The sequence below is a fragment of the Condylostylus longicornis genome, unplaced genomic scaffold, assembly GCF_029603195.1.
Source record: "Condylostylus longicornis isolate FDR11 unplaced genomic scaffold, ASM2960319v2 ptg000013l, whole genome shotgun sequence".
Taxonomy (NCBI): Eukaryota; Metazoa; Arthropoda; class Insecta; order Diptera; family Dolichopodidae; genus Condylostylus; species Condylostylus longicornis.
The window spans coordinates 12,083,833-12,110,854 of NW_026577982.1; the positions used below are offsets into that span (position 1 = coordinate 12,083,833).

At 23.8% G+C, this 27,022-nt stretch overlaps 4 protein-coding genes across 7 annotated transcripts in view; 3 read left to right on the forward strand and 1 right to left on the reverse strand.

Moving 5' to 3' along the window:
- The window catches only part of LOC129605521 (protein tramtrack, beta isoform), a 34,510-nt gene extending 13,868 nt beyond the window's left edge, over positions 1–20,642 (forward strand). For 2 of the 4 annotated variants that reach the window (XM_055515332.1, XM_055515331.1), the window contains exons 3-7: positions 16,924–17,250; positions 17,315–17,673; positions 17,743–18,391; positions 18,455–18,579; positions 20,343–20,642. In XM_055515332.1, the coding sequence (XP_055371307.1) occupies positions 16,960–17,250; positions 17,315–17,673; positions 17,743–18,391; positions 18,455–18,579; positions 20,343–20,400 (1,482 nt within the window). In that variant the 5' untranslated portion in view covers positions 16,924–16,959 and the 3' untranslated portion in view covers positions 20,401–20,642. The other 2 variants (XM_055515333.1, XM_055515334.1) reach the window with 2 other exon arrangements.
- On the reverse strand, positions 10,920–12,910 carry LOC129605158 (uncharacterized). Its single transcript, XM_055514742.1, has 2 exons — positions 11,719–12,910; positions 10,920–10,946 (listed from the first exon to the last, which is right to left on the reverse strand). Exons 1-2 carry the CDS (start codon positions 12,682–12,684, stop codon positions 10,920–10,922), a joined length of 993 nt encoding a protein of 330 aa, XP_055370717.1. The 5' UTR covers positions 12,685–12,910.
- A 788-nt stretch (positions 20,643–21,430) lies between the features above and the next one.
- On the forward strand, positions 21,431–22,678 carry LOC129605599 (non-homologous end-joining factor 1-like). Its single transcript, XM_055515463.1, has 5 exons — positions 21,431–21,622; positions 21,689–21,862; positions 21,951–22,089; positions 22,145–22,355; positions 22,449–22,678. The coding sequence occupies exons 1-5, from the start codon at positions 21,488–21,490 to the stop codon at positions 22,531–22,533; spliced, it is 744 nt and encodes a 247-aa protein (XP_055371438.1). The 5' UTR covers positions 21,431–21,487; the 3' UTR covers positions 22,534–22,678.
- A 501-nt stretch (positions 22,679–23,179) lies between these two features.
- LOC129605420 (negative elongation factor D) lies at positions 23,180–26,511 on the forward strand. Its single transcript, XM_055515190.1, has 6 exons — positions 23,180–23,375; positions 23,444–23,878; positions 23,949–24,229; positions 24,283–24,940; positions 25,003–25,273; positions 25,332–26,511. Exons 1-6 carry the CDS (start codon positions 23,316–23,318, stop codon positions 25,361–25,363), a joined length of 1,737 nt encoding a protein of 578 aa, XP_055371165.1. The 5' UTR covers positions 23,180–23,315; the 3' UTR covers positions 25,364–26,511.
- The last annotated feature ends 511 nt before the right edge of the window (positions 26,512–27,022 follow it).

Below are 27,022 nucleotides of genomic sequence, written 5' to 3' on the forward strand. Positions count from 1 at the left end.
AACATACTTATTAATTTTTAAATATGTATACATGAAATTTGAATGCTTAATTAAAATAATAATAAACATTTTGTTATTTGAAACATACATACATAGGGACATAGGTACAAATAAGCATCGAATTATACTTAGAGTCATGAAACTCCTTTTTTTGTGTATCGAGAAAAACTCATTTGAAAATATACACCATAATGTCAATTTGTAAATACGTGTAAAATTTGTTAGTATTTAGTATTTTTCTGAAAATACTAACGTTAAGGTTTTTTTTAAAGATAGTTTAAAAAATTCTAAATTTTTCTTTCTCAAAAAAAGCAGTTTCGTGACTCTTTCATAATACCGACGACATATTTTCGGAAATCACTCACTATATTACGTTTCAGAATTTAGAAAGCACTGCAAATTACATTTGTATCCTATTTTGAACTGTTTTTTTTGCGAATACCTTAAAAATCCTCAAAATCTATTAAATCACTAATAAAATTTTTTATAAAAATAATTTGCTATTAAAATATTAAATATCAAAAATATTGGTTTAAAAATTTCTGTTTAACTCATTACACACACATGTATGTATATAAGCAAATACTAGTACAATTCTTACAATATTCTTTATTTTACGAGTATTTTACATTTGAGAACTATTAAGACTAACCACAATTTTTGCGTTAATGTTGAACGAAATATAAAAATTCATAATAAAAATTTAATGATATTAATATTTAAAAAAAAAAGTATTTGTATCTACTACATAATTTCACCACAAGAAAAAAATTACAAAAAAAAAGAAATAAAAATTGTATTCTTTTAATTGTATGTATAATAATTAACTAACTGCTCCAAACCTTGATAAGGACATGACAAAATACATACATACATATGTATATAAATTGTCACTTTTTGCTGAAACTCACCAAAAGAAAATAGAAAACAGAAACGTTACGTACGGTAATACCCATTTTGTTAATTGTCAAAGAACAGAAGAAAAGGAAGAAAAATAATCTTCTAAATTTAGAATGTTTGGTACTCAACTCATTGAATAGAATTTTTTTTTGCTTTCTTTCATTTTTAAATAAAGTCTAAGCTAAGTATATTTAATTTTTTATAGAATAAAATCTGTATGGAAATACATACATACATACATATACAATATAGAGTATGTAAACTAAGTACAATAAATATACCCTATATGGGTATTTTTAAATTTTACTAAATAATTTTAATCAATATTTTTTTTTTCATATTTTTATTCTTAAATGAACTTATATACATATGTATGTATGTATAACAATTTATAAATATACATATGTATATAATGTATGTATGTATGTGCACATAATTTTTTGTTTTTCATCATCATTTTCTACTGTTGTGTTTTTTTTTATAATTTTTTGTAAAAAATCTTGATCATTTTTGTATATTTATTAATGTATGAATATATATACATATTATATACATATGTACATATATATTTTATATATTATTATGTTTTTTGCGCTTATTTTATATTCGTTAATAATAATGTATGTTTGTATGGTTGTTTGTATGAAAATTTTTCTTTTAATTCTGACGTACTTACCACAAAAAAAAACGTTGTTGTTTTTTTCCTCATTTTTGCTTTTGCTAAAAAAAGTATGTATGTATGTATGTACGTTTGTATATTTATAAAAAAAAAATTCAAAAGGAAAAAAAACACAATATTAAAAAAAAAAGCAAAATAAGAGAATAATAAGAAAAAAGTAAAAAAAAAAAGCAAAAAAAAAATCCAAGTAGAAAAAAACGTTCGTAGAAACATAGAGAAAAAAAATTAAAAAAAAATTAAACAGAAAATGAAAAATGAAAAAAAAAGCAGAAAATAAAAATGGTGGCAGCCATAAAAAACCTAAAATGCAAAAAAGAAATATTCCTTGGCGTCGCTAAAAATAAAAAAACAAAAAAAAAAAAAGCAAATTAAAAACTTATTAAATTTTTTTTTTTTTTTTCAAAATATTTTATTTAGGAAAAAAAAAATGCGCTTGCTTTTTTTACTTATTTTCTAAAAATAAAAATATCTGTAAAGAAATGAAGAAAAATGGTAGCTGAAATAAAAAAAAAAAATAGTAGTTTTTGTAAAAACAATAATTTATTAAACAAAACAAAAAAAAAAAACAAAAAAAAAATTATAAAAATAAGAGAGAGAAATTTCGTCATGGTTTTTTTTTTTTTTTACCGTCTCCGCTAAAATGTAATTTTTTTTTTTATTAAATTTGACCCCTTTTTTAATTTTTTCAGTTTAAAACTGTTTTTTTTTGTTGAAATAAAAATTTTTTTTTTTAAGATTCTCGTTGGAAAACAAGAAGGTTCCTTTTTTTTCTTTTTACATAAGTATTAAGTCTGTATAATCGAAAATTTTATTTTTACAAAAGTAATCAACTAAAAGTAATCAAAGGGACAAGTGAGTTAAGAAATTTAAAATTTAATATGGAATTCAGTTAATAAGCACTAATAGAGCCGATTTAGTACAATAAAAATTACACAGGCTGTAATCAACTTTCAAAATGACATTTTAGATTAAACGATTTAAGGCCTTGCGTACGATATTATCAGTCAATACTTAATCTATCAAACATATGTACGTACATGTACAATTATGAACGTATACATACATATGTATGAACTTATAAGAAAAAATAAGTTGAATAGTATTTAATTCTAATCATACAAAATGTTTGATGTTCGAACTTAGCTTTACTTTTCAAATTTATGTATTTTTTGACATCAAAATTGCAATAATACGGTATGAATTTCCTTAAAATGCAGCAATTACAATTTACATAAGCTGTTACAATGTGCAGTAACCGTTTTGCTGCATATTGTTGTTTTAACTTTTTAAAACAACAATATGTATATAGGTAGTTGTTCATGTTCAAAAACATACGCATGCATATACATACGTATCTACATTATTGTTGATAAAAATTTTGTAAAACAAAATCAAATTAAGTAATAATGAAATCAATTATAGATGGCATAAAATTGTAAATTTCTAGTTACAATAATAATGATGCACATAAGTACATACACACATACATATGTACATATGTACCGGAATGTATGTATGAAATAAAGAGACGAACTTAGATTGAAATATCCAATCTTACCATTCTTTTACAAATTTTTGGATATTTTTATTAAAAATCTTAAAAATAAAAATATTCTCATAATATTTTATCTACACATTCATTATTTATGTACAAAAGTATATAAGTACGTACATATAATGTATACATACAAATAAAGCGTGCAATATGGTAAATGTATGTATATTTAGAAACGTATACACAATGTACATACATACGTACGTCGATAAGCAGAAAAGTAATATTTTCAAAATTTTAATTTACATTTAAATTAAATATTAATGTATGTACGTACAAAATTTATATAGTACATCATAATTATATACATGTAAGTATGAATATAAATTAATTAGAAAATTTTAATAATATTTTTACAATTTATATTTTAATTTTACTATGTCCATATAAAGTTTTATGTTTTGTAAAATACATAATTTTTCTTCTTCCTTTCCATCTCTTCTACATTAATTTACATCCTTTCATTTTTGTTTCCTACAATATTTTTCTTTCAAGATTGTCTATACAAATAAGCATACATAAATGTACATTACGTATCTGTACGACGCACATTATGCATTAGTCACATCACGATAAAATTTAAGAAATAATTCAATTAAATTTTAGTCAGCTGATCAGCTGGTCAATCAGCTATAATCATAGTCAGCTGCTTTTTCATTCCGTTCATACTTATAAAGTTGCGACTATTTAGTGAATTGTATGTTGAAAGTATGTTGTGCGTTGTATGACGTTGAATGTTGTATGTATTAGTGTCCTTAAGCTATTTGTATTGATATATATATATGTATTTATGTATGTATATGTACATATCCTGTGAATTAAGATTTAAATATGTACATATAATATGTATATCGGAATTTTATCAATAATGGTTCCAGTTAACTTTTTTTTTTACAAAATGCATACATACATTCATTGCTACACATTATGTATGGCATGAATTTGAATTCATAATATATGTATGTATGTATGATTTCATTGAAACATAGTTCACATTCTTTAGTATTACATACGTATGTATGTATTTGTATATGTATACATATATATTTTTTGAAAAAAAATGTTGATTTGTTAAGTGTCCTCAAAAAGTACTAAATTATATTTCAAATAAGTAATTTAATATATCTCTCTACAAAATCGTTCTAAAACGAATATGGTTATACATACATACATACATATGTAAATACATTCCGTATGTACTATGTGCCTACACTTACTTGTTTTTTAATTGAATTAGAATGAAGGCTTATAAAGCCGTTCTTAATTTTTTACAAAATGTTTTCTATAAAACTTTTTTTGGATTTTTTTTTTTAATTTTTATGCTTTTAAAATATGATTTTAAACAAAAGATCTTGTACATAAAATAGGAACTATATGTACATACATATATATGTACATATCTACTCATGGGCATTTGTACATACCTACATATGTACATAGTGCATATTAAATATAAAAAAAATTGTACACAATTTCTTCATAATAGCTCTCACTCTCTGTGCATATTTCTTATGTATATGCATGTTTGTTTCTACGTGCATTGTACTTACGTACGTACATACATACGTACATAAATTTGTTCATACAAGTAATGTTGAAAAAAACTACGGGACAAAGGGAATGAAGAAGACAAGTTTTTTTTTTATTCCTTTTAATAATAATTTTTTTTTTTTGCTTGTTTTTGCTTTTGTATTTTTAATAAGAAATTTTATTTTCTTTCTAAAATAAAATGAAAAATAAAAAAAAAATTTGAAATTCTGAAAAATTCTAGAAAAAAAAGCATATTTTTCAACATTTTATGAGTAAAAAAAAAAAAAATAAAATAAAATAGAAAACGTGTTATTTTTCTTTTTTTTTTCCTTTTTTTTCATTTCTCCTTGTTTTTAATGGGGCTTTTTCATTTTCCGTTTTTTTTCTGCATACTACATTTTTTGTATGTAAAAATGTGTACATTATATTCGTATGTATGTTCGTATATAAAATTTTCAAAAAAAAAATCTGAAAAATCGATATTTTTTTTTTTAGTAGAAGAAAAATTAAATAACAAAAAAAAAAAACAAAAAAAGCGACAGCGTCTACATTTTAGGTAAAAATAGGTGGATTTTTCTTTTTTATAAATTTAATATGAAGTGACATTTTTTATTTTGAAAATTAAGTATAAAGTACAAAATATGAAATTTATGTATGTACATACATATCTATGTATGTATGTACATTGTACATAATGTGGGGATTCGGACACTTAGTATAAGAATATTTAATTTTTTGCAGATTTCTAACATACTCGAATAATAATTCTTCAATATCCAACAACAAAGTACTTTAGATTAAAACCTAGGTTAAAACTGAGTATGTTGAAAATTCCCATATTATTTTTAAATTCATACCCATCTATACATATGTATGTATGTAATGTACATGTATGTATATTTCAGCAACATATGACTATATTTTCTGAATAAATTGACGCTATGTTAACATTTAAGCCTCTTTCCATATACTGTAAAAACTCGATTCCATTAACACTATCATTAGGTCACTAAATTGCTGAATTAATTGGAAAATTTTTTTTTTTTGATTTGTTATTACGATTTCGAAGTCAAAGAAACTTACATACATAATATTAATATAATCTAATTAATTAGAATATTGTAAATTATAGGTAGGTACATATATACATACGTTTTTTTGGAATTGTAACAACATACAATTCATTATAATTTTACACGGTAATTAACTCCTTTTTCAATTAATGACTATTTAATTGTATATAGGAAATAAGCATGGTGAATGAATGAATGTAAGTTCATTAAATTTGTTGTTTATTTATTCGAAAATAAAATTTATTTTATACCTAATTTGTTTATATTATAATAATCGAATTTCTATTAATCGAATCGAATGAATAAAATGTTAAAATTTGATTCTTATAATAAGGATACAAAAATTTTCCTAAATTTTTAATGAATTTGAAAGTTTAATGTTAAAGAAATCATAATAAATTTTGAATAAAATTTTGAAAACAATTAAAATAAATAAAAATTTAAAAGAAAATTATATTCAGATTGCAAAATATTAGAGAAAATTTTAATATTTATTAAATGTAGACAATAATATTATGCAACGTATATCTTATCTCACAATTGTAATATTCAGTATATGTATATAATATAATAGGCATACTAAATTCTGAAATTATAATTGCAACATTGAAGTTTTGAATTAAATTTATTATAATGTCATTCAATTAACATAAAATTTACACTTAAATTTAATTAAAATAAAAAAATTTATGAGAGTAATATTATGCCTATAATTTGTTCTCATTCGTATACACATGTGTACATACATGAATTAATACATCCTTCATATTTAGATTTCTCTCAGGTTTTTTTTAGTTACGAGTATCTATGATATTTTGAGTTTTTCTTGTTAAAAAAAAAGGGGCATAGTGTAGGTAAACAAAAATCCCAACTTTAATGAAAGTTTTTGAAACTTCCATGAGCTTAAGTTTTTTTTTCCCAAGTATAGGTATTTCGTATATGCATATTTTATTATATGTATACATATTTATATATACGTGTGTATATATGTATATTATTGTACATGATATACAAATATATTTCAAAAAAAAAAAATTATAATTTTTTTTTTCCATTGTACATCTTTATAGTTGAAACGAGCATTTTTTTGTAAGAATTTGTATATATGTGTATGTATGTATGTATATATTTTCTACAAAATTTTTTTTTCCACTTTTTATGTTATATATTAAAATTTATCTATGTATATACTAGTAGTATATCCTACATATACAATAGGAAAAAAAAATAAGCTGTTTTTTTCTCATTCGAAATTACTAAAAGAGAAAAATTGTCGGTACAAAAAAAAACAGAAAAACAGAAAATATGGGGACGAGTAAAAAAATTTAAGGACAAAAAATATATAAAAAAATGAACCGGGGTAAAAAAGGACATAAAAAAGACGGTAAAAAATATATTTTATTTTCTTCATTTATAACAAAAAAAAAATTCCTTTTTTTTTTATTTTGGTTTTCGTTAGAACTAATTTTAATATTGATTTTATGTTTTTTTTTTCTTTCTTTCTTATTTTCCTTTTCATTTTTTTTTGTGTTTCATCCTGAAAAATATTTTCAACTTTTTTTCTCTCTCTATAAAAAATCTATATGTATGTATGTATGTATGTACAATTATGTAAAGTTAAAAACATAAAAAATTTGTATATAAAAATTTTTTTCCTCCTTTTTTTATGTGTTTAAATGCTTTAATTAAAGTAAAATTTTAATTAATAAAATTACAAAAAAAAAAAATATAAAAATAAAATGAAAAATTTAATTCAAAATGAATAAGGACATTTTTTTTTTATATTTTAATCAATTTATTCTGGCATTTTTGTATTTCAATTTTTTTTTGTTGAAGAAAAATTTTATTTAAAAGTTTTAGAAAAAAATATTTTTAATTTATAATATGAGAATATTGTGATATAGAATTATTGATATTATAAATATTATTTATACAAAATTATCTTTTAAAAAAATTTAATTAAATTTATTAAATAATAAGAAATTTCTTTTCAATAATTTAAAATCCTGATTGTGTTTTATTTCAACTCGATTTGAACACAGAATTTTTTATTATTTTCCTTCTCTATTATGATGGGAGAAGAGCAATTTAAGTAGAGATTTTCATAAATGCCAATACTGTAAAACAATAGCTGCTCCATAACGCTATGAATATAAATACATACATTGTATTTATAGCAATTTAACAATATTCTTTAAAATCAAAACAGTTCATATGATTTAACTATGCTACAAATCATAAACATTACGAAAATTTAGCAAAAATTTATGAATAAACTAGATTAAAAACTTATGAACACAAATATAGCGTAGTTTTCGCTATTATATCGCGATTTATTACGTTTCTTACAATCTTATGCGACTACCACAACACAACTCAATAATAGAAATTTGCTAAATTTACTCTCTCTTGCCTTTTTAGGCCTTTACTATAAGAGTTTTTATTAATCAAAAAATATTTAGTATATTTAGTAATCAACAAACACTAGTTGCGAATATTATAATTTAGAATGGAATTTAATAATATACTTAAGAATATTATATAATTCAAATATGAAATTTAATTTTAAGTATATTAATAATAAAATTTTATTGTTTATTAATGTACTCGTACTTGACATTAAATTTCAAATTTGAGAGAGTAAGAAAATAAAAAGAATTTCGAAATATTTTTCTTATTTGCAAGTACAAGAACGTTTGTTTTACAAAAATTTGCAAAAACTTCATAAAAATCATTTATTAAAATTATTTAACATTTTATAAAGCAAAGAAAAATTTTAAGAGTCGTACAAAGTAAAGAGACCAAAAACAAGTAATCAAAATAAAAAGTAAATGATAACAAGTTTTTGTAAATTCTTATATAACGACAAAATTTATTGTGATTAATTTTATTTGAAAATACTTCGAAAAAAGAGAATTTGTTTTGCGATTGACTTTCTTTTTGAGCTTCTCTTTAAAGAAGACTCGAGAATTTATTCAATAAACAAAGGTTTTTTCTATGATATTTTACAAAAACTTATTTATTTACATACATACATACAATGTAAATTTTCCACCAATAGATAAAGCTACATACATACATACATCCATATACGAGTATTACTTACAGTTTTTTGACAATCATCTGTAGAACATCAACATTAAACTGAAATTAAGAAACGTGATTATAATTATTTTACAAAAGTACTTTAGAACTTATTAGATGTAATATGTGTATGTAATAATAAAATAAAAATATAAAACATAAAACTTTTAATTACTTTAAAAGTATAACATTGTTATCAAATGAATGACAACAAATAAAAATATAGGAGATTTTATGTTCTAAAACAAAATCGATTTTTTGCATATTTTGACAGTTTACCGTTTTTTACTCTTCAAAAGAGAAAAAAACATGTGTATAAAATATTTGAAATTAGGTATATAGATCTAACTCTATGTGTATAAAGTTAAATGGAGAAAATCTTATAATTTTCAACCAAATTTGATTTTGTATAATAATCAAAATAATATTTTTGTGTATTTCGTTTTGAACTTCAAACATAATAAATATTTCGGATATTTGAAAAATTTTTCTTTTGAATCAAACAAGTGGTGCAAGAATATACCATAATAAAATATAAATAGAAATTATTTGACCTCAAAAATATGTATGTTGTATAGGAACGCATACGTATGTTGTATGCTGTATAGGAATGAAGGTGTACTATATTATGTAAAAAACGAATAAAATCCAATGAAAATGCAAGGAAAATTTATTCAATATTATTATTATATAAATGAATGTATGCATGTATGTTTGTATGCAAAATAATTTCATTATATGTTTGTATGTACATAATGGATTTAGAACTTAGCGAGTGACGAAACTTCCGTAAAGGAAATTAATTTACTTAATGTATGTATTTACTTTTGTAAAATAAATTAAATTCTTAAGCCATGCACATTTTTTTTTTTGTTTTTTTTGTAAATATTTGATTACAAAATAAATCAATATAATAAATATTTTGACTACGGTTGTCAGACTTTTAATTTTTATAATTAGTTTAGATATAATAAATTAATAATTATAATACTTTATAAATAATATACACCTACATATTAATTTCTCCAATTGATATTTGGACATTGTGTATACACTTATTGTGTGTATTTGGACATTGTGTATGCACCATTTTTAATGTTGGGGCAAAATTTAAAACAGTTTGATTAATTTTAATTTAATTGAGAAATAGTTTTCAGTAATTGAATTTAAAATCTGAGTTATGATGATTATATTAATGCTATAAGACTTATTCTTAATTGTATGTAATAAAGTAATGTAGGCAAGAATTGGCAAGAATTCTATAATAATTATTAGCCCTTTCATAAACTCATGTATGTTTATAAACAAATGTTGTAAATAGGTGTGCTCATAAACGTTTCTGACTTACCTGACAAATATATTTAAATTATTATGTTATTGCTAACGCAGTTAAATTAGATGAATTGGTTTTGTTTTATAAGAAAGATTGAAAATGAATTAGTTATGAATGTTATGTTAAAATAGTTATATTAGTTATGTTAAAATGAATTAAAGTAAATATAATTTTAAGGGAAATATAATTAAGGAAAATATAATTTTAATAAAATTTTGAGATTTACTGGGACGCGAAACTGATAATGTGCAGGAAAACAAAAATCAATGGACCAGAAAATTTTTGTTCATAAACAAAATTCTGTGAATTCAAAATAGATGCATTTTTTTTTAACTGTCTAAAATGTATTGTATATGTATCACGTTGTTGTTTTGCAGTATTGTGTTTATAAAAATTTCTTTGCTTTCTTGTTTTATGTATATTTTTCGTTTTTATAAATGTGTAAATATGATGAATAGAATTTCTGAACACTATGTCAGCAAATTATTTCCTTATATATTATTTTTGCGTAATCTCTTTCAAATATATTGCATTTTACACTACGTCACTGGTCTCTGGTATTATAGGAATACGCGTATACATTATGTAAATGTTCATACCCACAATTCTTTATATTAAAAGTACATTCATATGTCTACACTTATGTCATAAATAAATATGTAACCTTTATACTCGTATTATTATTTACGTGCATAGACATTTTATATTGATTGTGTGTATCCAAAAACTAAAACACTAACTTTGTGGCCTAGTTTCTGTCAGTTATCATTTTGTATATCTTCTTTGTCTCGTCTGATTATATTTTGTTTATAATATATTTTACAAATATGTATTATTTTGAGTGTATACATAAAATTTGTTGCGCATTTGTATAATATTATATCCTTCTGTTTTTCATGAAAATTTTATTTTAATATTTCATTCTCATCTGAAGTATTAAAAACTTTACTTCTTATTACTTTTTATTAAGTTGTTTGATATTATTCGTTTATATTGTACACGTTGATTCTTTTCTAATGTAAGGGTTTTATGTAAGTTCATACATACATATATGTACATGCATACAAAGGATATTGTTTCGGTTTATATAATAGTTTGATAAATGATTTTAATAAAATAATGTAATTTTATTAAAAAAACTTTCATAGGTTAGATTTTGGCATTATTTTGGATCCAAGGTCATGTAGATTTTTGAATTTAATGAATTTGTGACCGCGATTTATTACAGTGAATAATTTCTAGACGATCTACATAAGGCTGAGTTCACGTTCGAAATTCTGACTACGAGAGACCTTGTTAGTTAACACTGCACTGCAATAGAGCTGTTAAAGCAGCGCTCTCAACAAAATTCTGGTGTAATCTCAATAATATAAGCAAACATACTTATTATGTACATATTCTATAATATGTGAATTTAAGAATGAGGCAATTAGTTTGAAATAGAATAATGAGTAAAATATTGAATACACACTTGATTATTTTATAAAAAGAATGCATGTATTTTATTAAAAATAAGAGAAATAAGGTTAACATTTTAATTTAAATCAATTATTTCTTTTTTAACAACAATATTATTTGTGGAATTTTTGTAGCGATCCGATGTATCTCGTTGATTTGTTGTATTTAAAGATGGTTGCGAGGAAGATGTTGCTAATAAATGGTTATTATGATGGTTTTGATCACTATCATTTAATATAATATCACTATCGTTTAATATATCTTCCATTAAAGATATTACTTTCTTGCGAAATCTTCGATTTTGTATTTTATTCATACTATTGAAATCTGGTAGTAAACTTTTTAAGAAACAAAAATTTGCTTCTTCTTGTTCCAATTCTCTATTTTTAACAAAGGGAATAGAATGAGAGTTTTCACAATCAACCCTTTTTCTTTTAGTTGCTGCAACATAATCGTCTTGTAATGGATCTAAATTCTGTGTATGATGTTGCAATTGTATTTTCTTTTGAAATTTTATTTGAGATTGTAATTTTGTTTTATAATGAATTTGCTGTGATTGCTGTTGATTGATTTCATCAGTTGTAATTTCTGGTTCTTGATAATTTGTTGTCGGTGATAATTCACCTGGATCTTCTATTGTAAAAGAAATTTTATTATTACTAGTTTCATTATTTGCACTTTCATTTTCATAATCTTCATCATCTGAGCTAATAGCTGCTATTTCTGTTTGGTCTTCGGGATACAATATATTATAATCGAAATCGAAATGATGCCGTATGTGGGGTAACAAAAATTGTAAATATTTTGCTAAATAATATCCCTTTGATTTACTGCCTGGAGGATTATCTTTAGCTGATTTTTTCATACTTCTAATAAATGTATTTCTAATATTACGCCAACGTTCACGCAGTACTGGAATTGGTTCTTGAAATTCATGTGAAATTATTTTCCATGTTGCTTTGATTTGACTCCTTTTATTTAGTTCTGGAATTCTGTTATTCCAAAGGCACTCATGTTTTTCAATTGTTTTTATGAAATCAATTATACTACTATAAACTGTTTTTTCCGCCATTTTGAATAAAAAGAAAAATCACTTTTTTCTTCTTAATAAACGTCAAACGTGATTTACTTATGAAACTTTAAAACTTTTCTCTTTGAAAGTTTTTCGATCACTAACACTAAACTAAACGAATCAAATTGAATACGAGTAAATGTAGTAAAAACAACGTGCAGTATAAAAACAGTACAACAAAAAACAATGTGTAGTTTGGAAAAACAAGGAGAAAAAATTTCGTATGTTTTTTACTGCGCAACATTTACAGTTGTATTTGTGAAGAGTTTCTCAGTTAAGTCATAATCATATGTTCAAACGTATTTATAAAACTGTTTCGTGTTATATTGCAGGTTATATACCACCACAAAAGTTTTTGTATAGCGTAATTTGACGTACCAAACTATATTTGTGTTTTTATATTTCTGCTTCAAAGGTTATTTTTCTTTTATAAAATATAAAATACAATACCTATACAAATAAGGTATATAGCAAATAAGAGAGAAAAAAATTATATTTTGAGTGAGATAAGATTGAAGAGTAATAAAAAAGTTACACGTTGTATTTTATCGCATGTTAATGTTTTCTGTTTGAAGATCTTTAGCTATATGAGATATTAAGCATGTGCAATATGTTATTTTATTTTTTATGTTAACATGTTGGTATAACTGGTATATGCGTGAATATAAGCAGTATGTAAATGGGTACATATGTATGTATATGTATATAAGTATTTAGGTATTTATTGTAGGGATTTATGTATAATCATAAATAATAATAATATGTATGCATAGAGTGCCTGTTATATATCAACTTGTTGAAATTTGGTTTACTTTATAGAAGCGAAATTTACAAAAATAAAGTGCATAATATATTTAATTAAGTATGTATGTATGTATGTATTAGGAATTAATTTATTTTAATTAAAAAAAAAAATTAGCAAGTGACTAATGAATAATGAGTAACAAATAAATGTAAAATTACTCTCTCTTGTCCTTTTTAAAATGGTTAGGTATTTTGAGAAATTTATATAAAAAAAATTTGCTGCCGTTTGCTGTTTCTTTCATAGAAAATCATCAATACTTATTCCAAATGGGAGAATTATCTTAGAAAATGTGTTTTTTTTTTGATTCTCTCAAATTTTCCACATTTAAAATTTTTGTAAGTACCAACATACGTACATACATACATAATTATAAATATGTAAATTGTTTAAGTATTAGAATTACATACATATTTTAAAATTATTTTCATGGAAAATAGTTTTCAAGAAAATTTTGTTACATTTTTCTTAGCAGAATGAAACAGGTTCTTATATACATACAAACATACATATGTACATGAGAATGTAGATATCTAGCAGACAGTTAGAATCTGGTGAGAAACAAGATAAAACAAAAAAAAACAAGGTTCGGAAGGTTGTATCTTTGATATTATATTTTTTTGCAATTAAGCTATAATTATTACCTAGTCAATATTATGCATTTTAATTTCAACGTCTCACTCTCACGTATCTCATGATAATTATATGTACATATTTGAGTATTTATGTACATAAAATTAAATACATATGTATGTATGTATGTACATAAGTGGAAAAATTAAATTTCCCGTTTTAAAATTCAATATAAATAATAAATTATTTTAAAAAGTTTTCGAGATAAAAATTTTTTTATTAAAATGAAAATGTTATTATTAGAATTTTTTTTTTTAATAATTAAGCTTCAAATAAGAATTTATAAACAAAAACATTTATTATTTGCACATATGTATGTATATACATACATACATACATATATACCCTACATAAATACATATTTACCTACAAATTCATATTACTAATAACATGTTCTATACAAAATGTGTACATATCTATATTTCCTTTAAATAATAAACACTATAGAAAAAAAAAATATTAACAATTTAAAAAAAAAAATTAAAAAAAAAAATAAAAACGGAAAACAGAAAAAACCATTTTTTTCTTTCTTTTTGTTTATTAGAAAAAAAAACTCCCCTTACAACTTTAAACCCTCTCTAGTTAGTTGAACGTCGTTGAAACGACGAACAAACAACGCAATTCAACACGGGTGGTTATAACCAAGCTACATACATAGCTGGTAATTTTTTTGATGTAATTTTATTAAGAAAAAAAAAAAAACAAGTCACAATTTATTTTTTTTCAAAAATTAAAAAAAAAAATAATAAAAATAACAAAAAAAAAATGCTATTAAAAACGAACACTGAATTCTCTAGAAAAAAAAGTACAAATATTATGTACATACATACAAATTATAATAAATTTAAAAACATACTTATATACTTACATAACATATACAACTGTATGAGCAAATAAATGGATATACATATGAATGTATGTATGTATGTATGTATATAAAAATATAAAATAGTACAATTAAACTTGGCTTTTGTAAAAAAACAAAAATTCAAAAAATAAAAAAAAATTGAGTTAGCTTTCAAAATAAGAACTTGTGACAAGCAATTTATGCTTTAACTATTTATAAATTTTTGTATGTATATTGTAGTTTTTATATTAAGTGTAAATTAAAACCACAGTCAAAGCGTTTAACAGCAACGACGAACAATTTCCGTTGTTAAATAACGAAACCATAACGGAACGTCAAAAACACCTGTTCATTATTTTGTTTACAATTTTACACACACATGGTAACATATGATGTTAAAAAAAATCACCAGCGGTAAAATAAAATTTTAGATAAAATCTAAGGCGGTAATTTCGGTTCATTCTGGATAATCCCTTTTATATAAAGTGTATTCTATACGAATGTTGATATTTTGATGCGACAAATCACTCTTGTTCTGTTCTCAACTTAGCTGCGAGCTCCTCTTTTTATAATTGATAGATGGAGCTTGTTGTTTGCTTAACTAATGGTTAATTTTTTGTTATTGCATATTAAAAATTTTTTATTTTTTAAAAAAGGATACTAGTATTAAAATAGATCGGAAATAAGTCATAGTTATAATTATTTTCAAAAAAAAATCTTTTGCATACAATATTTCTGATAATGTTTATTTATTTATTATTTATTTAAGAATTAAGCAAAATTAACCTCATAATTTAATATAAAATGTTAAATATAGTCATATTTTCTCATATAGGTATGTATGTATATTGTACATATATTGCACTTAATTTAGATTTGTTAAGAAAATTGATAAAATGGATGGGCTACTTAAAGAATTCTAGCTGAAATTTTCAATTGAAATGTTTTTGAAAAATATGCTCAAAAACACAAGAAAAAAAAATTATAAAGTAAAAATCTGTGTCTTTTTTGTACCATTATTGTTGTGATTATTATTATTATTTTCATTTATTTTTATTATTTTTATTATTATTTTTTAAATATTGTGAACTTGTATATTATGAAAATTTACAATAGCACTGAATACACAAGTTATTGTAAATAATTTTTCCAGCGAGAGGAAACTCAATGCGATTTTTTTTTGTTTTTTAATATCGTAAATGTATATGTACATATATATGTAAAAAAGTATTTCATTTTTCTTGTTAATTGTATGGTTCACACACTACATGAATATATAAGTTTGTATATTATTAGTTTTTATTGCAACACAAATTATTATAATATTTTATTTTGTAATTTTCCTATTTGTTACTGCAGTATTAGCGCTAGTGTTATGATGCATTTTGTAGAATTTTTACTTCTCGGTATTTTTTGCATTCATTCATAATTGATTGTCTTTTACATTACTTATGTACGTATTTTCTCAACATTTCAACCTGTTGATGAATTTGTTATCTATCAGGTATAAATTTTAAAGGCCAAGTTTTAAGAAAAATTAAATTTGATTTGATGACGGGCGGAAACGGGAGGGTATGTTTATTTTTCTTTTAATTTTCAATACCACAATAATAATTGGCTACATAATAAAAAGTATTTAAAAAATTTCGATTTAGTTATGTACATTTGTTCTAAAATATAATCTCATTTAGCAGCACTTGCGAATAATTGATCGAATAGACATACAAAATCACAAATCTCAAAACACCACATTAATCTATTGTACATATAAAAAATCTCATGTTAGATGAAAATACATATACATACATACACGTGTGTTTGCTTACACATTCATATTATTCGAATAAAAAAACTATATTTTCAATTGAAATTAAATTTTAAATTTTTTAATTTTAATTAAATTTTGAATATTTTAGATAAAAAATTAAAACCTTTCCAATATTTTCTTTATTTGCAGTTTTAAAATCTGAAAACAAACAAAAACACAAAAATCATGTTGCCCCAACAGTATTGTCTCCGATGGAAATACCATCACAGCAATTTACAAACAATGTTCTCTCAATTGCTTGATCGTGGATGCTTTTGTGATGTTACTTTAGCATGCGATGGTCAAATAATACGAGCACACAGGGTAGTACTTTGCGCTTGCAGTACATTTTTTGATACAATTTTAACAAATTATGCAACAGACAAAGACCCAATTATTATAATGAAAGATGCGAAATATGCTGATGTTAAATATTTAGTAGAATTCATGTACAAAGGGGAGATTAACGTGGAGCATGTAAAATTGAAATTTTTATACATAATGTTAAATTGTTTGTTTATTATTTATTTTATACTTTTAGGCAAATTTAGCATCGCTATTAAAAACTGCAGAAGAACTTAAAATTAAAGGTTTAGCAGAAGTATCTTGGCGAGATGATGATGCTATGGATCAACCAATCGCTGAACCAGAAACAAAACTTCATGGTTGCAGCGCCTCCCAAGAAAAAGAATTAAGTGCTCATCAGTTTAATAATTATATGAACAATAATAACAATAATATTAATGCTATCGATGAAATAAGCCAAATACCAAATCATAGAATTCCAAGGATGCCTCTCTTAACTCCAATACCATCACCAAACCAAAATTTAGATCAATTTAGTTTAAAAAGGAAACGAGGCAGACCACCTTTAGATGATACATATGACATCTTCAGTGCGTAAGTTAATGATTTGAAGATAATATGAAGCCCAATATTTTTTTTTTGATATGTTTTATATATTTTTAGACAAAAAATATCTCAAATAAAATCTCTTTCATCTGGAATTCACAATATTTCTGCAACAGAAAAAAACAACATTAATTCAAATTCTTTTAAACGGGTGTCCCCAAATCGAGATAATTCTGATATGAACTCTCTTATAACTGAAACAAATCAATTGGTTAATAATGAAACTGAAGCTAATAATATCAAAGGGGATGCAGGCAATTTGAAAGAACAGAAACTTCAAAACAAAGACTGGTCTAAAAGAAAAAGTCAAGAAAATAGTCAAGACAATGATTCCGAAATCGATGAAAAACCAAGTGTTGAACAATTAGAAAAATCTGTGGCAGCGGCAGTAGCAGCTGCATCGGCAAATGAAGTTTCTGATTCCAATGAGAAAAATGACACAAATAATCAAAATATTACAGAAAATGTTCAAACTGGAAATGAGTATTTCGATGATATTGATGATGCTAGTTTACTAGATAGTCAAAATAATGGAGAAGATGAAATGAGTGATGGGCAAGAACATGATTCCGGTGAACTTGGAGATACTAAACATTATGTTTTAACACAAGCAGAACTTGAAGAATGGAAAGATGTAATAAAAATGGATGCTTATTTAGCTATTGGAAGAAGACCACAATTTTGGGAAGAACCGTTTACAAAAAGAGTAATTTTATATTTTAATAAAAAGTATTAAATTAAACAACAAAAAAAAATATTAATATTTTAGGTATTGGAAGCTATAAAAACAAAGAAATTGGAAATGAAAAAAGCGGCACAAGTTTTGGGTGTTTCATATGGTACATTGTATGGTAGATATCGAGAAGTTTATGGATGCCTAAAACATCCTTACAGGTATGGATATTGTATTTCTTTTATTAAAAAATAAGATGGGGAAAACTAAGTCCTAGATTGACAAAACTTGTTCAGTAAGTCGAAAAGTGTTTAAATTCAGAAAAATGAGAAGCAAATATTAATAAATATAGAATAAGCTCTTAGATTGAAAAATTATCTACCTTAAATTTATTGAAATAACTTATTCTTTACTTTAATGAATATGTTTTGCAAATATTTCCAAAACATCAATTGTTTTTTTCATTTAAATATGTAATTAAAGTAAATGTAAATAATTCTAATTGTTTGCAGACTTTCTTTGGCAGTTCTGTCTCTAGATTTATACTCAGATATTTTCTAGATTTTTGCTTGTTTAATATATCCTTCAGATTTTACGTTTAATATCCTAAATTTAATTACTAGATTTTGTCAATTCGGATTTTGTGCACAACCATCTATTTTTACCATCCTCATTTTTCTTTAGTTTCACCTAATTTAAATTGAAAACTTTCAATCATTGTTATGAATTGTTCATCACTTTACTTAAATTAATCATCATGCATAACTAAGTTTTTATTTTGAATAAGTTAAAAATTGATCGGCCTTCTTTTTAATAAAATTCACATATTACGTGTGCCATAAAGAATTGGTGTTATCATTCACAAATACATATATGTAATTTTATTCTTGGTTTTTACAATTGTTCTTTGTAAATTTCAGAATTCGTGATTAATATCATTTCTTTTTTTCCAGATAAATAAAAGTTTTCTATAATTAAAAATTAAAAATAATGTGAAAAGAATGAATGGTACATACCTACTTTACTCTTGGTGGATTCACTGCAAATTTTTTTTCAGCTACTTAAAACTGAAATATGTTTTTAAAATTAATTAATTTTTTTCTTTCTTATTTTTTTTAAATTATCAAATTAATGAAGCGCTTATACAATGCCCCATCAATTTAAAAGTTGCTCTTTAATATTTTAATTATCATTAAATATTTATATTAATTTCTGATTTTGTTTATTTTAATATTAATTTAAAAATTGAAATTTTATTTAAATTGTGTTTGAAAAAGCTATATTTGGCGCAAATCAATTTTCATCTAAGAATGAATTAGAAATTTAAAACACAATTTCAATTTCATCTCACTTTTGCAAAAATGAGTTTTAAAAAACATAAAATAAAATTTTATATTTTTTGGTCAAACAAGTATTTTTTAAAAGGATTCCAATCAATTGTTTTGTGTAATCGATATTGTAAAATGCGCATTGAATTGTTTTGAATCCTAATCGATATTGCAGTTAAATAAAAGCATTGAACATTTTATTAAAATGTCAAATAACATTTAAGTGAAATTTCAAGTTATTTTATCAATTTTACAAATTATCAAAAACAATTTGCTGCATTCAAAAGTTGTATACGAAAATATGCAAAAAAATTTTTAGCATAAGTTATTCATTGCCGGTTGGTGAGCGTCAGATACAATTGTTGTCGACCGGCATTTAATATTATCGATTCTACATACCTGTAACATATTAAAAATTAATTTTAAACAAATTTTATTTTTTAACTTTTTTTTCTACATAGTTTAAATTTTAAAGTTCTATTTTAAATTAACTTTAGTTTCAGAAATTTTTAGTTCATATTTGATTCAAAATAAAAACAAAATTTTAGTTACTGTATTAGAATTATCGCTATCGCGATTTTATTACCAATTAATTTTATTACAATTTTTTATTTTTAATTTTTTATTTTGTATATTTATTTTTGATTATTTTGCAGAGGACTAGTTTCTAGATTCGAAACATGGCAAGTTGAACAGATAACTGGTAAAAACTAATTTCAGAAAATAAAATTACATGCATTAAGAAAACAATAGAAGAAGTTAAAAGAAAAAAAATTATATATTATTAATTTTTCTGTAATATTTTTTTTTTATAAAAAGTAAAAGACATTTATGTAATTCCAATTTTTAAATATGAAATGTGAATGCAAATAATGAATTATATTTTATTTTTAATTCAATTTTTGTTCCTTATAAATTTTATAAAGACAGTATTATTAAAACAAAATAAAAACAAAAAAAAAAACAATACAATTCAACAAATTGGTTAAATTTAGTAATTTATTGAAAAAAATATTCAACCATGTTTTTACTTAAAACAAAAAAAAAAAACAATTTTTTTAGTAAATATTAAATTACCGTCATTTAACAATATTTAAATTTAAATAGCTCTTATTTTGAGTAATCTTGTAAATATTATACCTTTTTTATTTTTATTATTAGACTTTGTTAAGAATAATAAAAAAAAAATTTGAAACATTCGAAAATTTAATCGTAATCGTATAACTGTTAAGATAATTATTTTAAAATGTATAATGTACCTCTATATTATTATACAAAATTAACTGTAAGTGTAATAAATAAAAGACAATTTTATGTCAATATTTATAATTCTTTATACGTTTTTTTTATAATACCGAACCTATAAGAGACCGAACAAAAAAGTTAGTTGACCAAACCTATAGCAGGAAAAAAACACAGCCTGATTTTAACTTAAACTATCAAAGCAAAATTATTTGTTCGAAACTAGAATTGTATTTTAAACTAAGAGTTAAAATAATTTCTTATACAACAAGGAATGTTGTTTGCTCCTGAAAATTTGTGACATATACATAAAAAGTATAATGTTTGTAAACTTTTTTTTATTGATAACCGGCCACCCTGTTATATTCTTCTAAGTTCTTACTATTGTATTTTGACAGATGCTGTCTTCTATAAAAGCACGGCTGACAGAAAAATTTGATATTTTTATTATGTCAAGTACAAAAGCTTTATTTCTCATTTATCACCTGTTGTTTGTCAAGATTTGTTTTGAATTAAATAGTGGAACAAAAAACTTTTAATTATTTTAAAATAGAAAATAATGTGGAGGTACTTAAATTCCCACAAATGTTTTTTTAATTTTAATTTTGAAACAAACACATTTTTGTATACTGATTTAAATCATGTTTATCAGGAGAAAAACGTAACGAACGCTTTTATTAAGAATAGATTTGAAGTAAGTAGGTAGCTATCTACCCGAATCTTATATTTTATTTTGAAATAATAAAAATGATATTTTTAGGAAGTGAATCCCCGTATTGATTTCGATGAGGAATTAGTAATGAATACTTTAGGTGACCTTCCTTCAGCTTGCGAAATTCAGAAAGAGAACAAAATAATAATTTTGAATTTAAAATATAATGTTGATAGTGATGTATTGAAATTTTACTGGAAACTTCAGCCTTCAGAGGATAATGTAATAATATTTTCTTAATAAGAGCAATATGCTAATAAAAAAATTAGTTTCGTTTTGAGATAATGAATTAAAAAAAGAATTGTTTTAGATTAAAGAAGTATTAATTCATCCCATCTTGTTGGCTTTAAATTCGTTTATTTTACAAAATGATGAACTTGTAAATATAATTAGAAAAAAAGATATCGAAATTGAACAATACAAAGCTGAGGGTGCTATTTTGAAGAGAAGTATAGTACTCACTTCACTTTACTTTCAGTTTTTGCATTTAGATACTAATTATAGGGCTTGTTGCAACGAAAAAGTTCAGTCACTCAAATTTCAACTCAAATTACGTGCACGTTGATGTAGATGAGTTTTTGTCATATGCTAAGAACAACATTGATAGCTTAGAAAATTCTAGCAAGCATATGATTAAGAAACTCGAAATAACTTCTCCAGAAAAAGAAAGTACCTTAGAAAGCATTAGTCCCGATAAAAGAGGAGGAAAATCAAAGTATGTACAGATATATGTAGGTAAACTTATGTAGAAAATCTTCGTACATATGTATAACGTTTATCATATTAATTTTATATTATAAATTTTTAGGCGAAAACGAGCTCTAGAAGCAAGGAGACAAGAAAATTTGGCTAAGATTAAAAAGTTGGGTCAGAATTTGTATGAAAATGAATAATTGTAATTTTTGTAAATATGTTTATAACTTTGTGCGTGCAAATTTTATTTGTTCTTTTAACACATTGACATCATGTATGTACTTATATATGTTTGTTTGTTGTACAAAATGTATAAATAAATTTTACCTGTTTTTATAAATTATATACTAGAATTTCCAAAAAATGTTTAACCAAATTTCTGTTTTTGTCGCCAAAAATGTTTAACTTATTCTAATTTTTTAAGTAGCATCAAATTCAGTTACTTAGGATCTTAACGTAAATCGCGTATACGAATTTTCGAACTGTTGAATACGCCTAAATTTTAAGAGAATGAACGAGCTGTCGAACAAAAACTCTGTGTGATAGTTGAATGAATGAAAACTTGATCACACATAGGTAAATTTTAGAACAAACTATTGCTGATGTTTGATCAATAATTGCAATTTTCAAATTAATTTTATAAAATGCTTTTGAATTTAAAAAAATTGATTATAACATATACATACATATATACAATATACACAGTTGCATACTTATGTATAAAAGTGTTAGTAAATAGTTTCGAAAACGAAATTTCAGAAAATTTTACAAGATTAAAAGTTTTCCAATTTTGGAACACACCCTTTATTCTTATTTATTGTAAACATGTCATTTTAGACGTTTGAGGCAACATTTTTTGACATTTGCTAATAAAGTAAAACACAACAAAAAATAATGCCAAAATTTGTTTACATATTACATTTTGACATTTCATGAAATTTTGTGTACATTTGTAAGAGTTAGTGAATATTTGTAATCTGCTATGGAAGTTGAATATGAAGAAGATGGTTGGATCCAAAAGTCTAAAACCGGTGAAGATGAGGTAAAATATTAAGAAAATAAAACGGAAATATACATGTATATGTAACAATAAAATGCATATCTTTGCAGGAGAATCCTGAGTTGGAGAACCCGCAAGAAGTATTGCGGGAGTGTTTAGAAAGGTTCTCAACTCCCGATTATATTATGGAACCTGGTATTTTTACACAATTGAAAAAATACTTTCAAGCCGGTGGCACTCCTGAACAAGTTATTAACCTATTGTCGGAAAACTATAAAGCTGTTGCTCAAATGGCTAATCTGCTGGCCGAATGGTTGATTTTAGCAGGAGTAAAAGTAACAGACGTTCAAGCAATGGTTGAAAACCATTTGAAAGACATGATTTTAAGAACTTTTGATCCTAAAAAAGCAGACACCATATTTACAGAAGAAGGTGAAACACCAGACTGGTTAACTGAAATGATTGACCATCATACGTGGCGTTCTTTAATATACCGCCTTGCTGAAGAATATCCTGATTGCTTAATGTTAAATTTTACTATAAAGGTATAAAATTCAATGTGTTTTGATATGTATCTCATAATTTATTAGTATTATGTGTTATAATTTATAACAGCTTATATCAGATGCCGGTTTCCAAAGCGAAATAACATCAATTTCTACAGCGGCACAGCAAATTGAAGTATTTTCCAGAGTTTTAAAAACTGCTATTTCAAAATATCTCAGTAATCCAGAAGACATTCAAAGCGCTATACAAGAATGTGCTCGAATGGTATGTCATGGCCAACACACATATGTTTACTCGCAAGTATTAGTCGGAGTTCTGGCACAAGAATCTAAAGGGGGATTCGTAATGAAAAGACTTTCGCAGGAAATTACAAAATACGCTCTGACGATGTAAATCACCAACTTATAATTCTATATATTAATAGTAAATTTTTATATTTTAGAAACCAAAATGTTACTCCTATAACAATGGCATTGAATGGTTCTGCGGCCTATCCACAAGCTTGTCAAGCTTTATCATCCATGCTTTCAAGAAATACATTGAACCCCGCTGATATAACCGTTTTATTCAGAAACTATTCTGTTGCAGATCCACCTCCAATTGATTTAATACGAAATCCACAATTTCTGGATTTGCTTGTAGATTCGCTATTTAAAGCTGGTGTGAAAATTAATCCAGAACATAAATCCAAATATATATATTTGTTGGCTTATGCGGCAAGCGTTGTTGACACACCAGGAAAGAAAGGCCCACAAGGTAAAAGAACCCTTAATAAAGAGGAGTTGAAGTCAACTAGCCAAGCCATTGAAAAGGTTCACCAAATCTGTAATGTTAATAAGGGATCAACAGAATTAATAGCTGAACTTTCGACCATCTATAATTGTATCAGATATCCAGTAGTAGGTGTTGGTGTTATTAGATGGATTGAAAATACTGTTACGGAGCCTTCGTATTTTAAATTGTCTACTGACAGTTGTCCAACGCATTTAGCAATATTAGATGAAGTTGCATCTATACATTCTTCTTTACACGGAACAATTTTAAATTTATTGATTCGCCTTTTTGAATCAAAACAAGATGAGTTAGAAATTTTAGTGCAGGTTAATTTTTTTATATTATAATAAAAAAGAAATTTTTTATATTACAAAATCTTCTTTTTTAGCTTGAAATGAAAAAAATGTTATTAGATAGAATGGTAAACCTCTTAACACGAGGATGTGTTGTTCCAGTTGTAAAATATGTTAAACAATGTTGTCAAAAAGGAGATACAGATATCTCTTTAATTAGATATTTTGTAACTGAAGTTCTAGAAACAATAACTCATCCTTATTCACTTGAATTTGTTCAATTATTTTTACCTATGGTAGAAAATGAAGAAATCACTGGTTCAATGAGAGGTGAAGGTGATAATGATCCTGTATCAGAATTTATTGGTAATATTTTAAAATTTCATTGAAATTAATTTTGTTATGTATTTATTTTTCTTTACAGTTCATTGTAAAGCGCATTATACGACAGTATAGAATTTTCGTATAAATAAAATAATTTAAAATGAATTATGCACAAAAATAAATAAATAATTTTAGGACGGAATGAAAAACAAAATAAAAACTATAATTTAGGAATAAGTACATTTAATTATTAAAATTTTTATAAAAATGAAAATTTTATAACTGCATTATTTTTAAAAATTAAGTATATATATTTAATTTTATTACCTCCAGGTTTTAACTTTAAAAAGCTCCGAAATTTGGAGAGTTAATTTAATTTTTTCTATAATATTATATTTTTCTCACAAACTAATAAATCTTTTATAATTTGTATAAATGTTTCTTTATATTAAAATTCAGTCATATTGAAATTCAGTTGTTAAACTAATTAATTCTCAATTAGATTAATATTGAAAAATTGTTTTTAATATAGAATAGGTACATTATGTTATTTGTACGTTCGTTCTTTAGCATTAGTACTAACGGCCAAACAGAAAACGAAATTGAAGCGATTTAGTATCTATAAACTTTTATATAATTCTCTTTAAAATAAATTTCATTCATTCTTTAAATGATTCATTACCAAAATCTTCATAAATTATATTAAAAGAAAATATAATAAACTTTTCACTATCAACTTAGATTTGGACAATCCGCAGGGTTCTATTACACCTTTCGCTTTTTACCCTTTTTTAATTAATTAATGAAAAAAATTTTAAAAATGCAAATATACATTAGCAGCAAACGGCAACAGATCGGAATGATTGGAGGCGTTTTATAAATCAGGCTAACCGGGCTCTAACGCCATGAAAGAAGAAGAAGAATCAAAAAATTTTATAAAGTTCTATTGCACCAAGAGTTAAAACGCTAAAAAATTATACCAACAAAAAAAGTATTTTTTTTAAAAAGTCACAAAGTAAATTCAAAAGAAATAGTAAAAATCAGTTGGTGCAATAGTGCTCAGATATAATATAAAAAGTAATTAAAGAAAAATAGTAATTATCAAGATCATCAAGTACGAGTATAATATATACAATAAAGAGTATAAATAAAATAGAATTTATATAGTATTGGGTATTAAAATTAAATAAACGTGGATTTTTCACGATCTCATCTTGATGATAGTTATTTGATTTAAATTAAGAAATGTACATAAAAAGCATAAAATCTAGCAATTTTATTGTCGGTGGGTAATTTATGATGCCGCTATATATTTAATAATTATATCAATATTATATATTTTATAGCTTTAAACTTATATTAATAATAATATATAAACTTAATAACATGTCATCAGATTTTATTAAAATAAGAAATGAAAAAAAAAAATTAGATATGTTACGTATACTTTTAAAATCAGGTTTATTTCTTTACAAAACTTATCATTTTTTATATTGTATTTTGTTAGCAAATAATAATGAAAAAAAAAAAGAAATAGGTAATATAAAAAAAGCTTTTTAATTATTGAAACAATTAACTTAAGTCTTTCGCAGTACGCTCTAGAGATGTGTAGAAAACAATGAAGAATTTTTTATCTATATGAAAATACAAAAAATTCAAAAGAAAAGTTTAGTAAATAAATAAAAATGATCTCTTAAAACTCTAAACAAACAAAACAAAACAAAAAAAAAAGCAGAGTAATATTTTTATTCACACATTTGGATTTAATTTCATTAAGTACCTAGGTATTTC

Excerpts from the sequence above, each read along its gene's own strand:
- LOC129605158 (XM_055514742.1), bottom strand. The coding sequence starts at position 12,684 with ATGGCGGAAAAAACAGTTTATAGTAGTATAATTGATTTCATAAAAACA. Across the intron at positions 10,947-11,718 it reads ATTCCACAAATAATATTGTT|ACGAGACAAAGAAGATATAC; the intron begins GTTAAAAAAGAA and ends AAATATAATCAG.
- LOC129605599 (XM_055515463.1), top strand. The coding sequence starts at position 21,488 with ATGTGGAGGTACTTAAATTCCCACAAATGTTTTTTTAATTTTAATTTT. Across the intron at positions 21,623-21,688 it reads TTATTAAGAATAGATTTGAA|GAAGTGAATCCCCGTATTGA; the intron begins GTAAGTAGGTAG and ends TGATATTTTTAG. Across the intron at positions 22,090-22,144 it reads GGGTGCTATTTTGAAGAGAA|GGCTTGTTGCAACGAAAAAG; the intron begins GTATAGTACTCA and ends TACTAATTATAG.
- LOC129605420 (XM_055515190.1), top strand. The coding sequence starts at position 23,316 with ATGGAAGTTGAATATGAAGAAGATGGTTGGATCCAAAAGTCTAAAACC. Across the intron at positions 23,376-23,443 it reads CTAAAACCGGTGAAGATGAG|GAGAATCCTGAGTTGGAGAA; the intron begins GTAAAATATTAA and ends ATATCTTTGCAG. Across the intron at positions 24,230-24,282 it reads ACAAAATACGCTCTGACGAT|AAACCAAAATGTTACTCCTA; the intron begins GTAAATCACCAA and ends TTTATATTTTAG.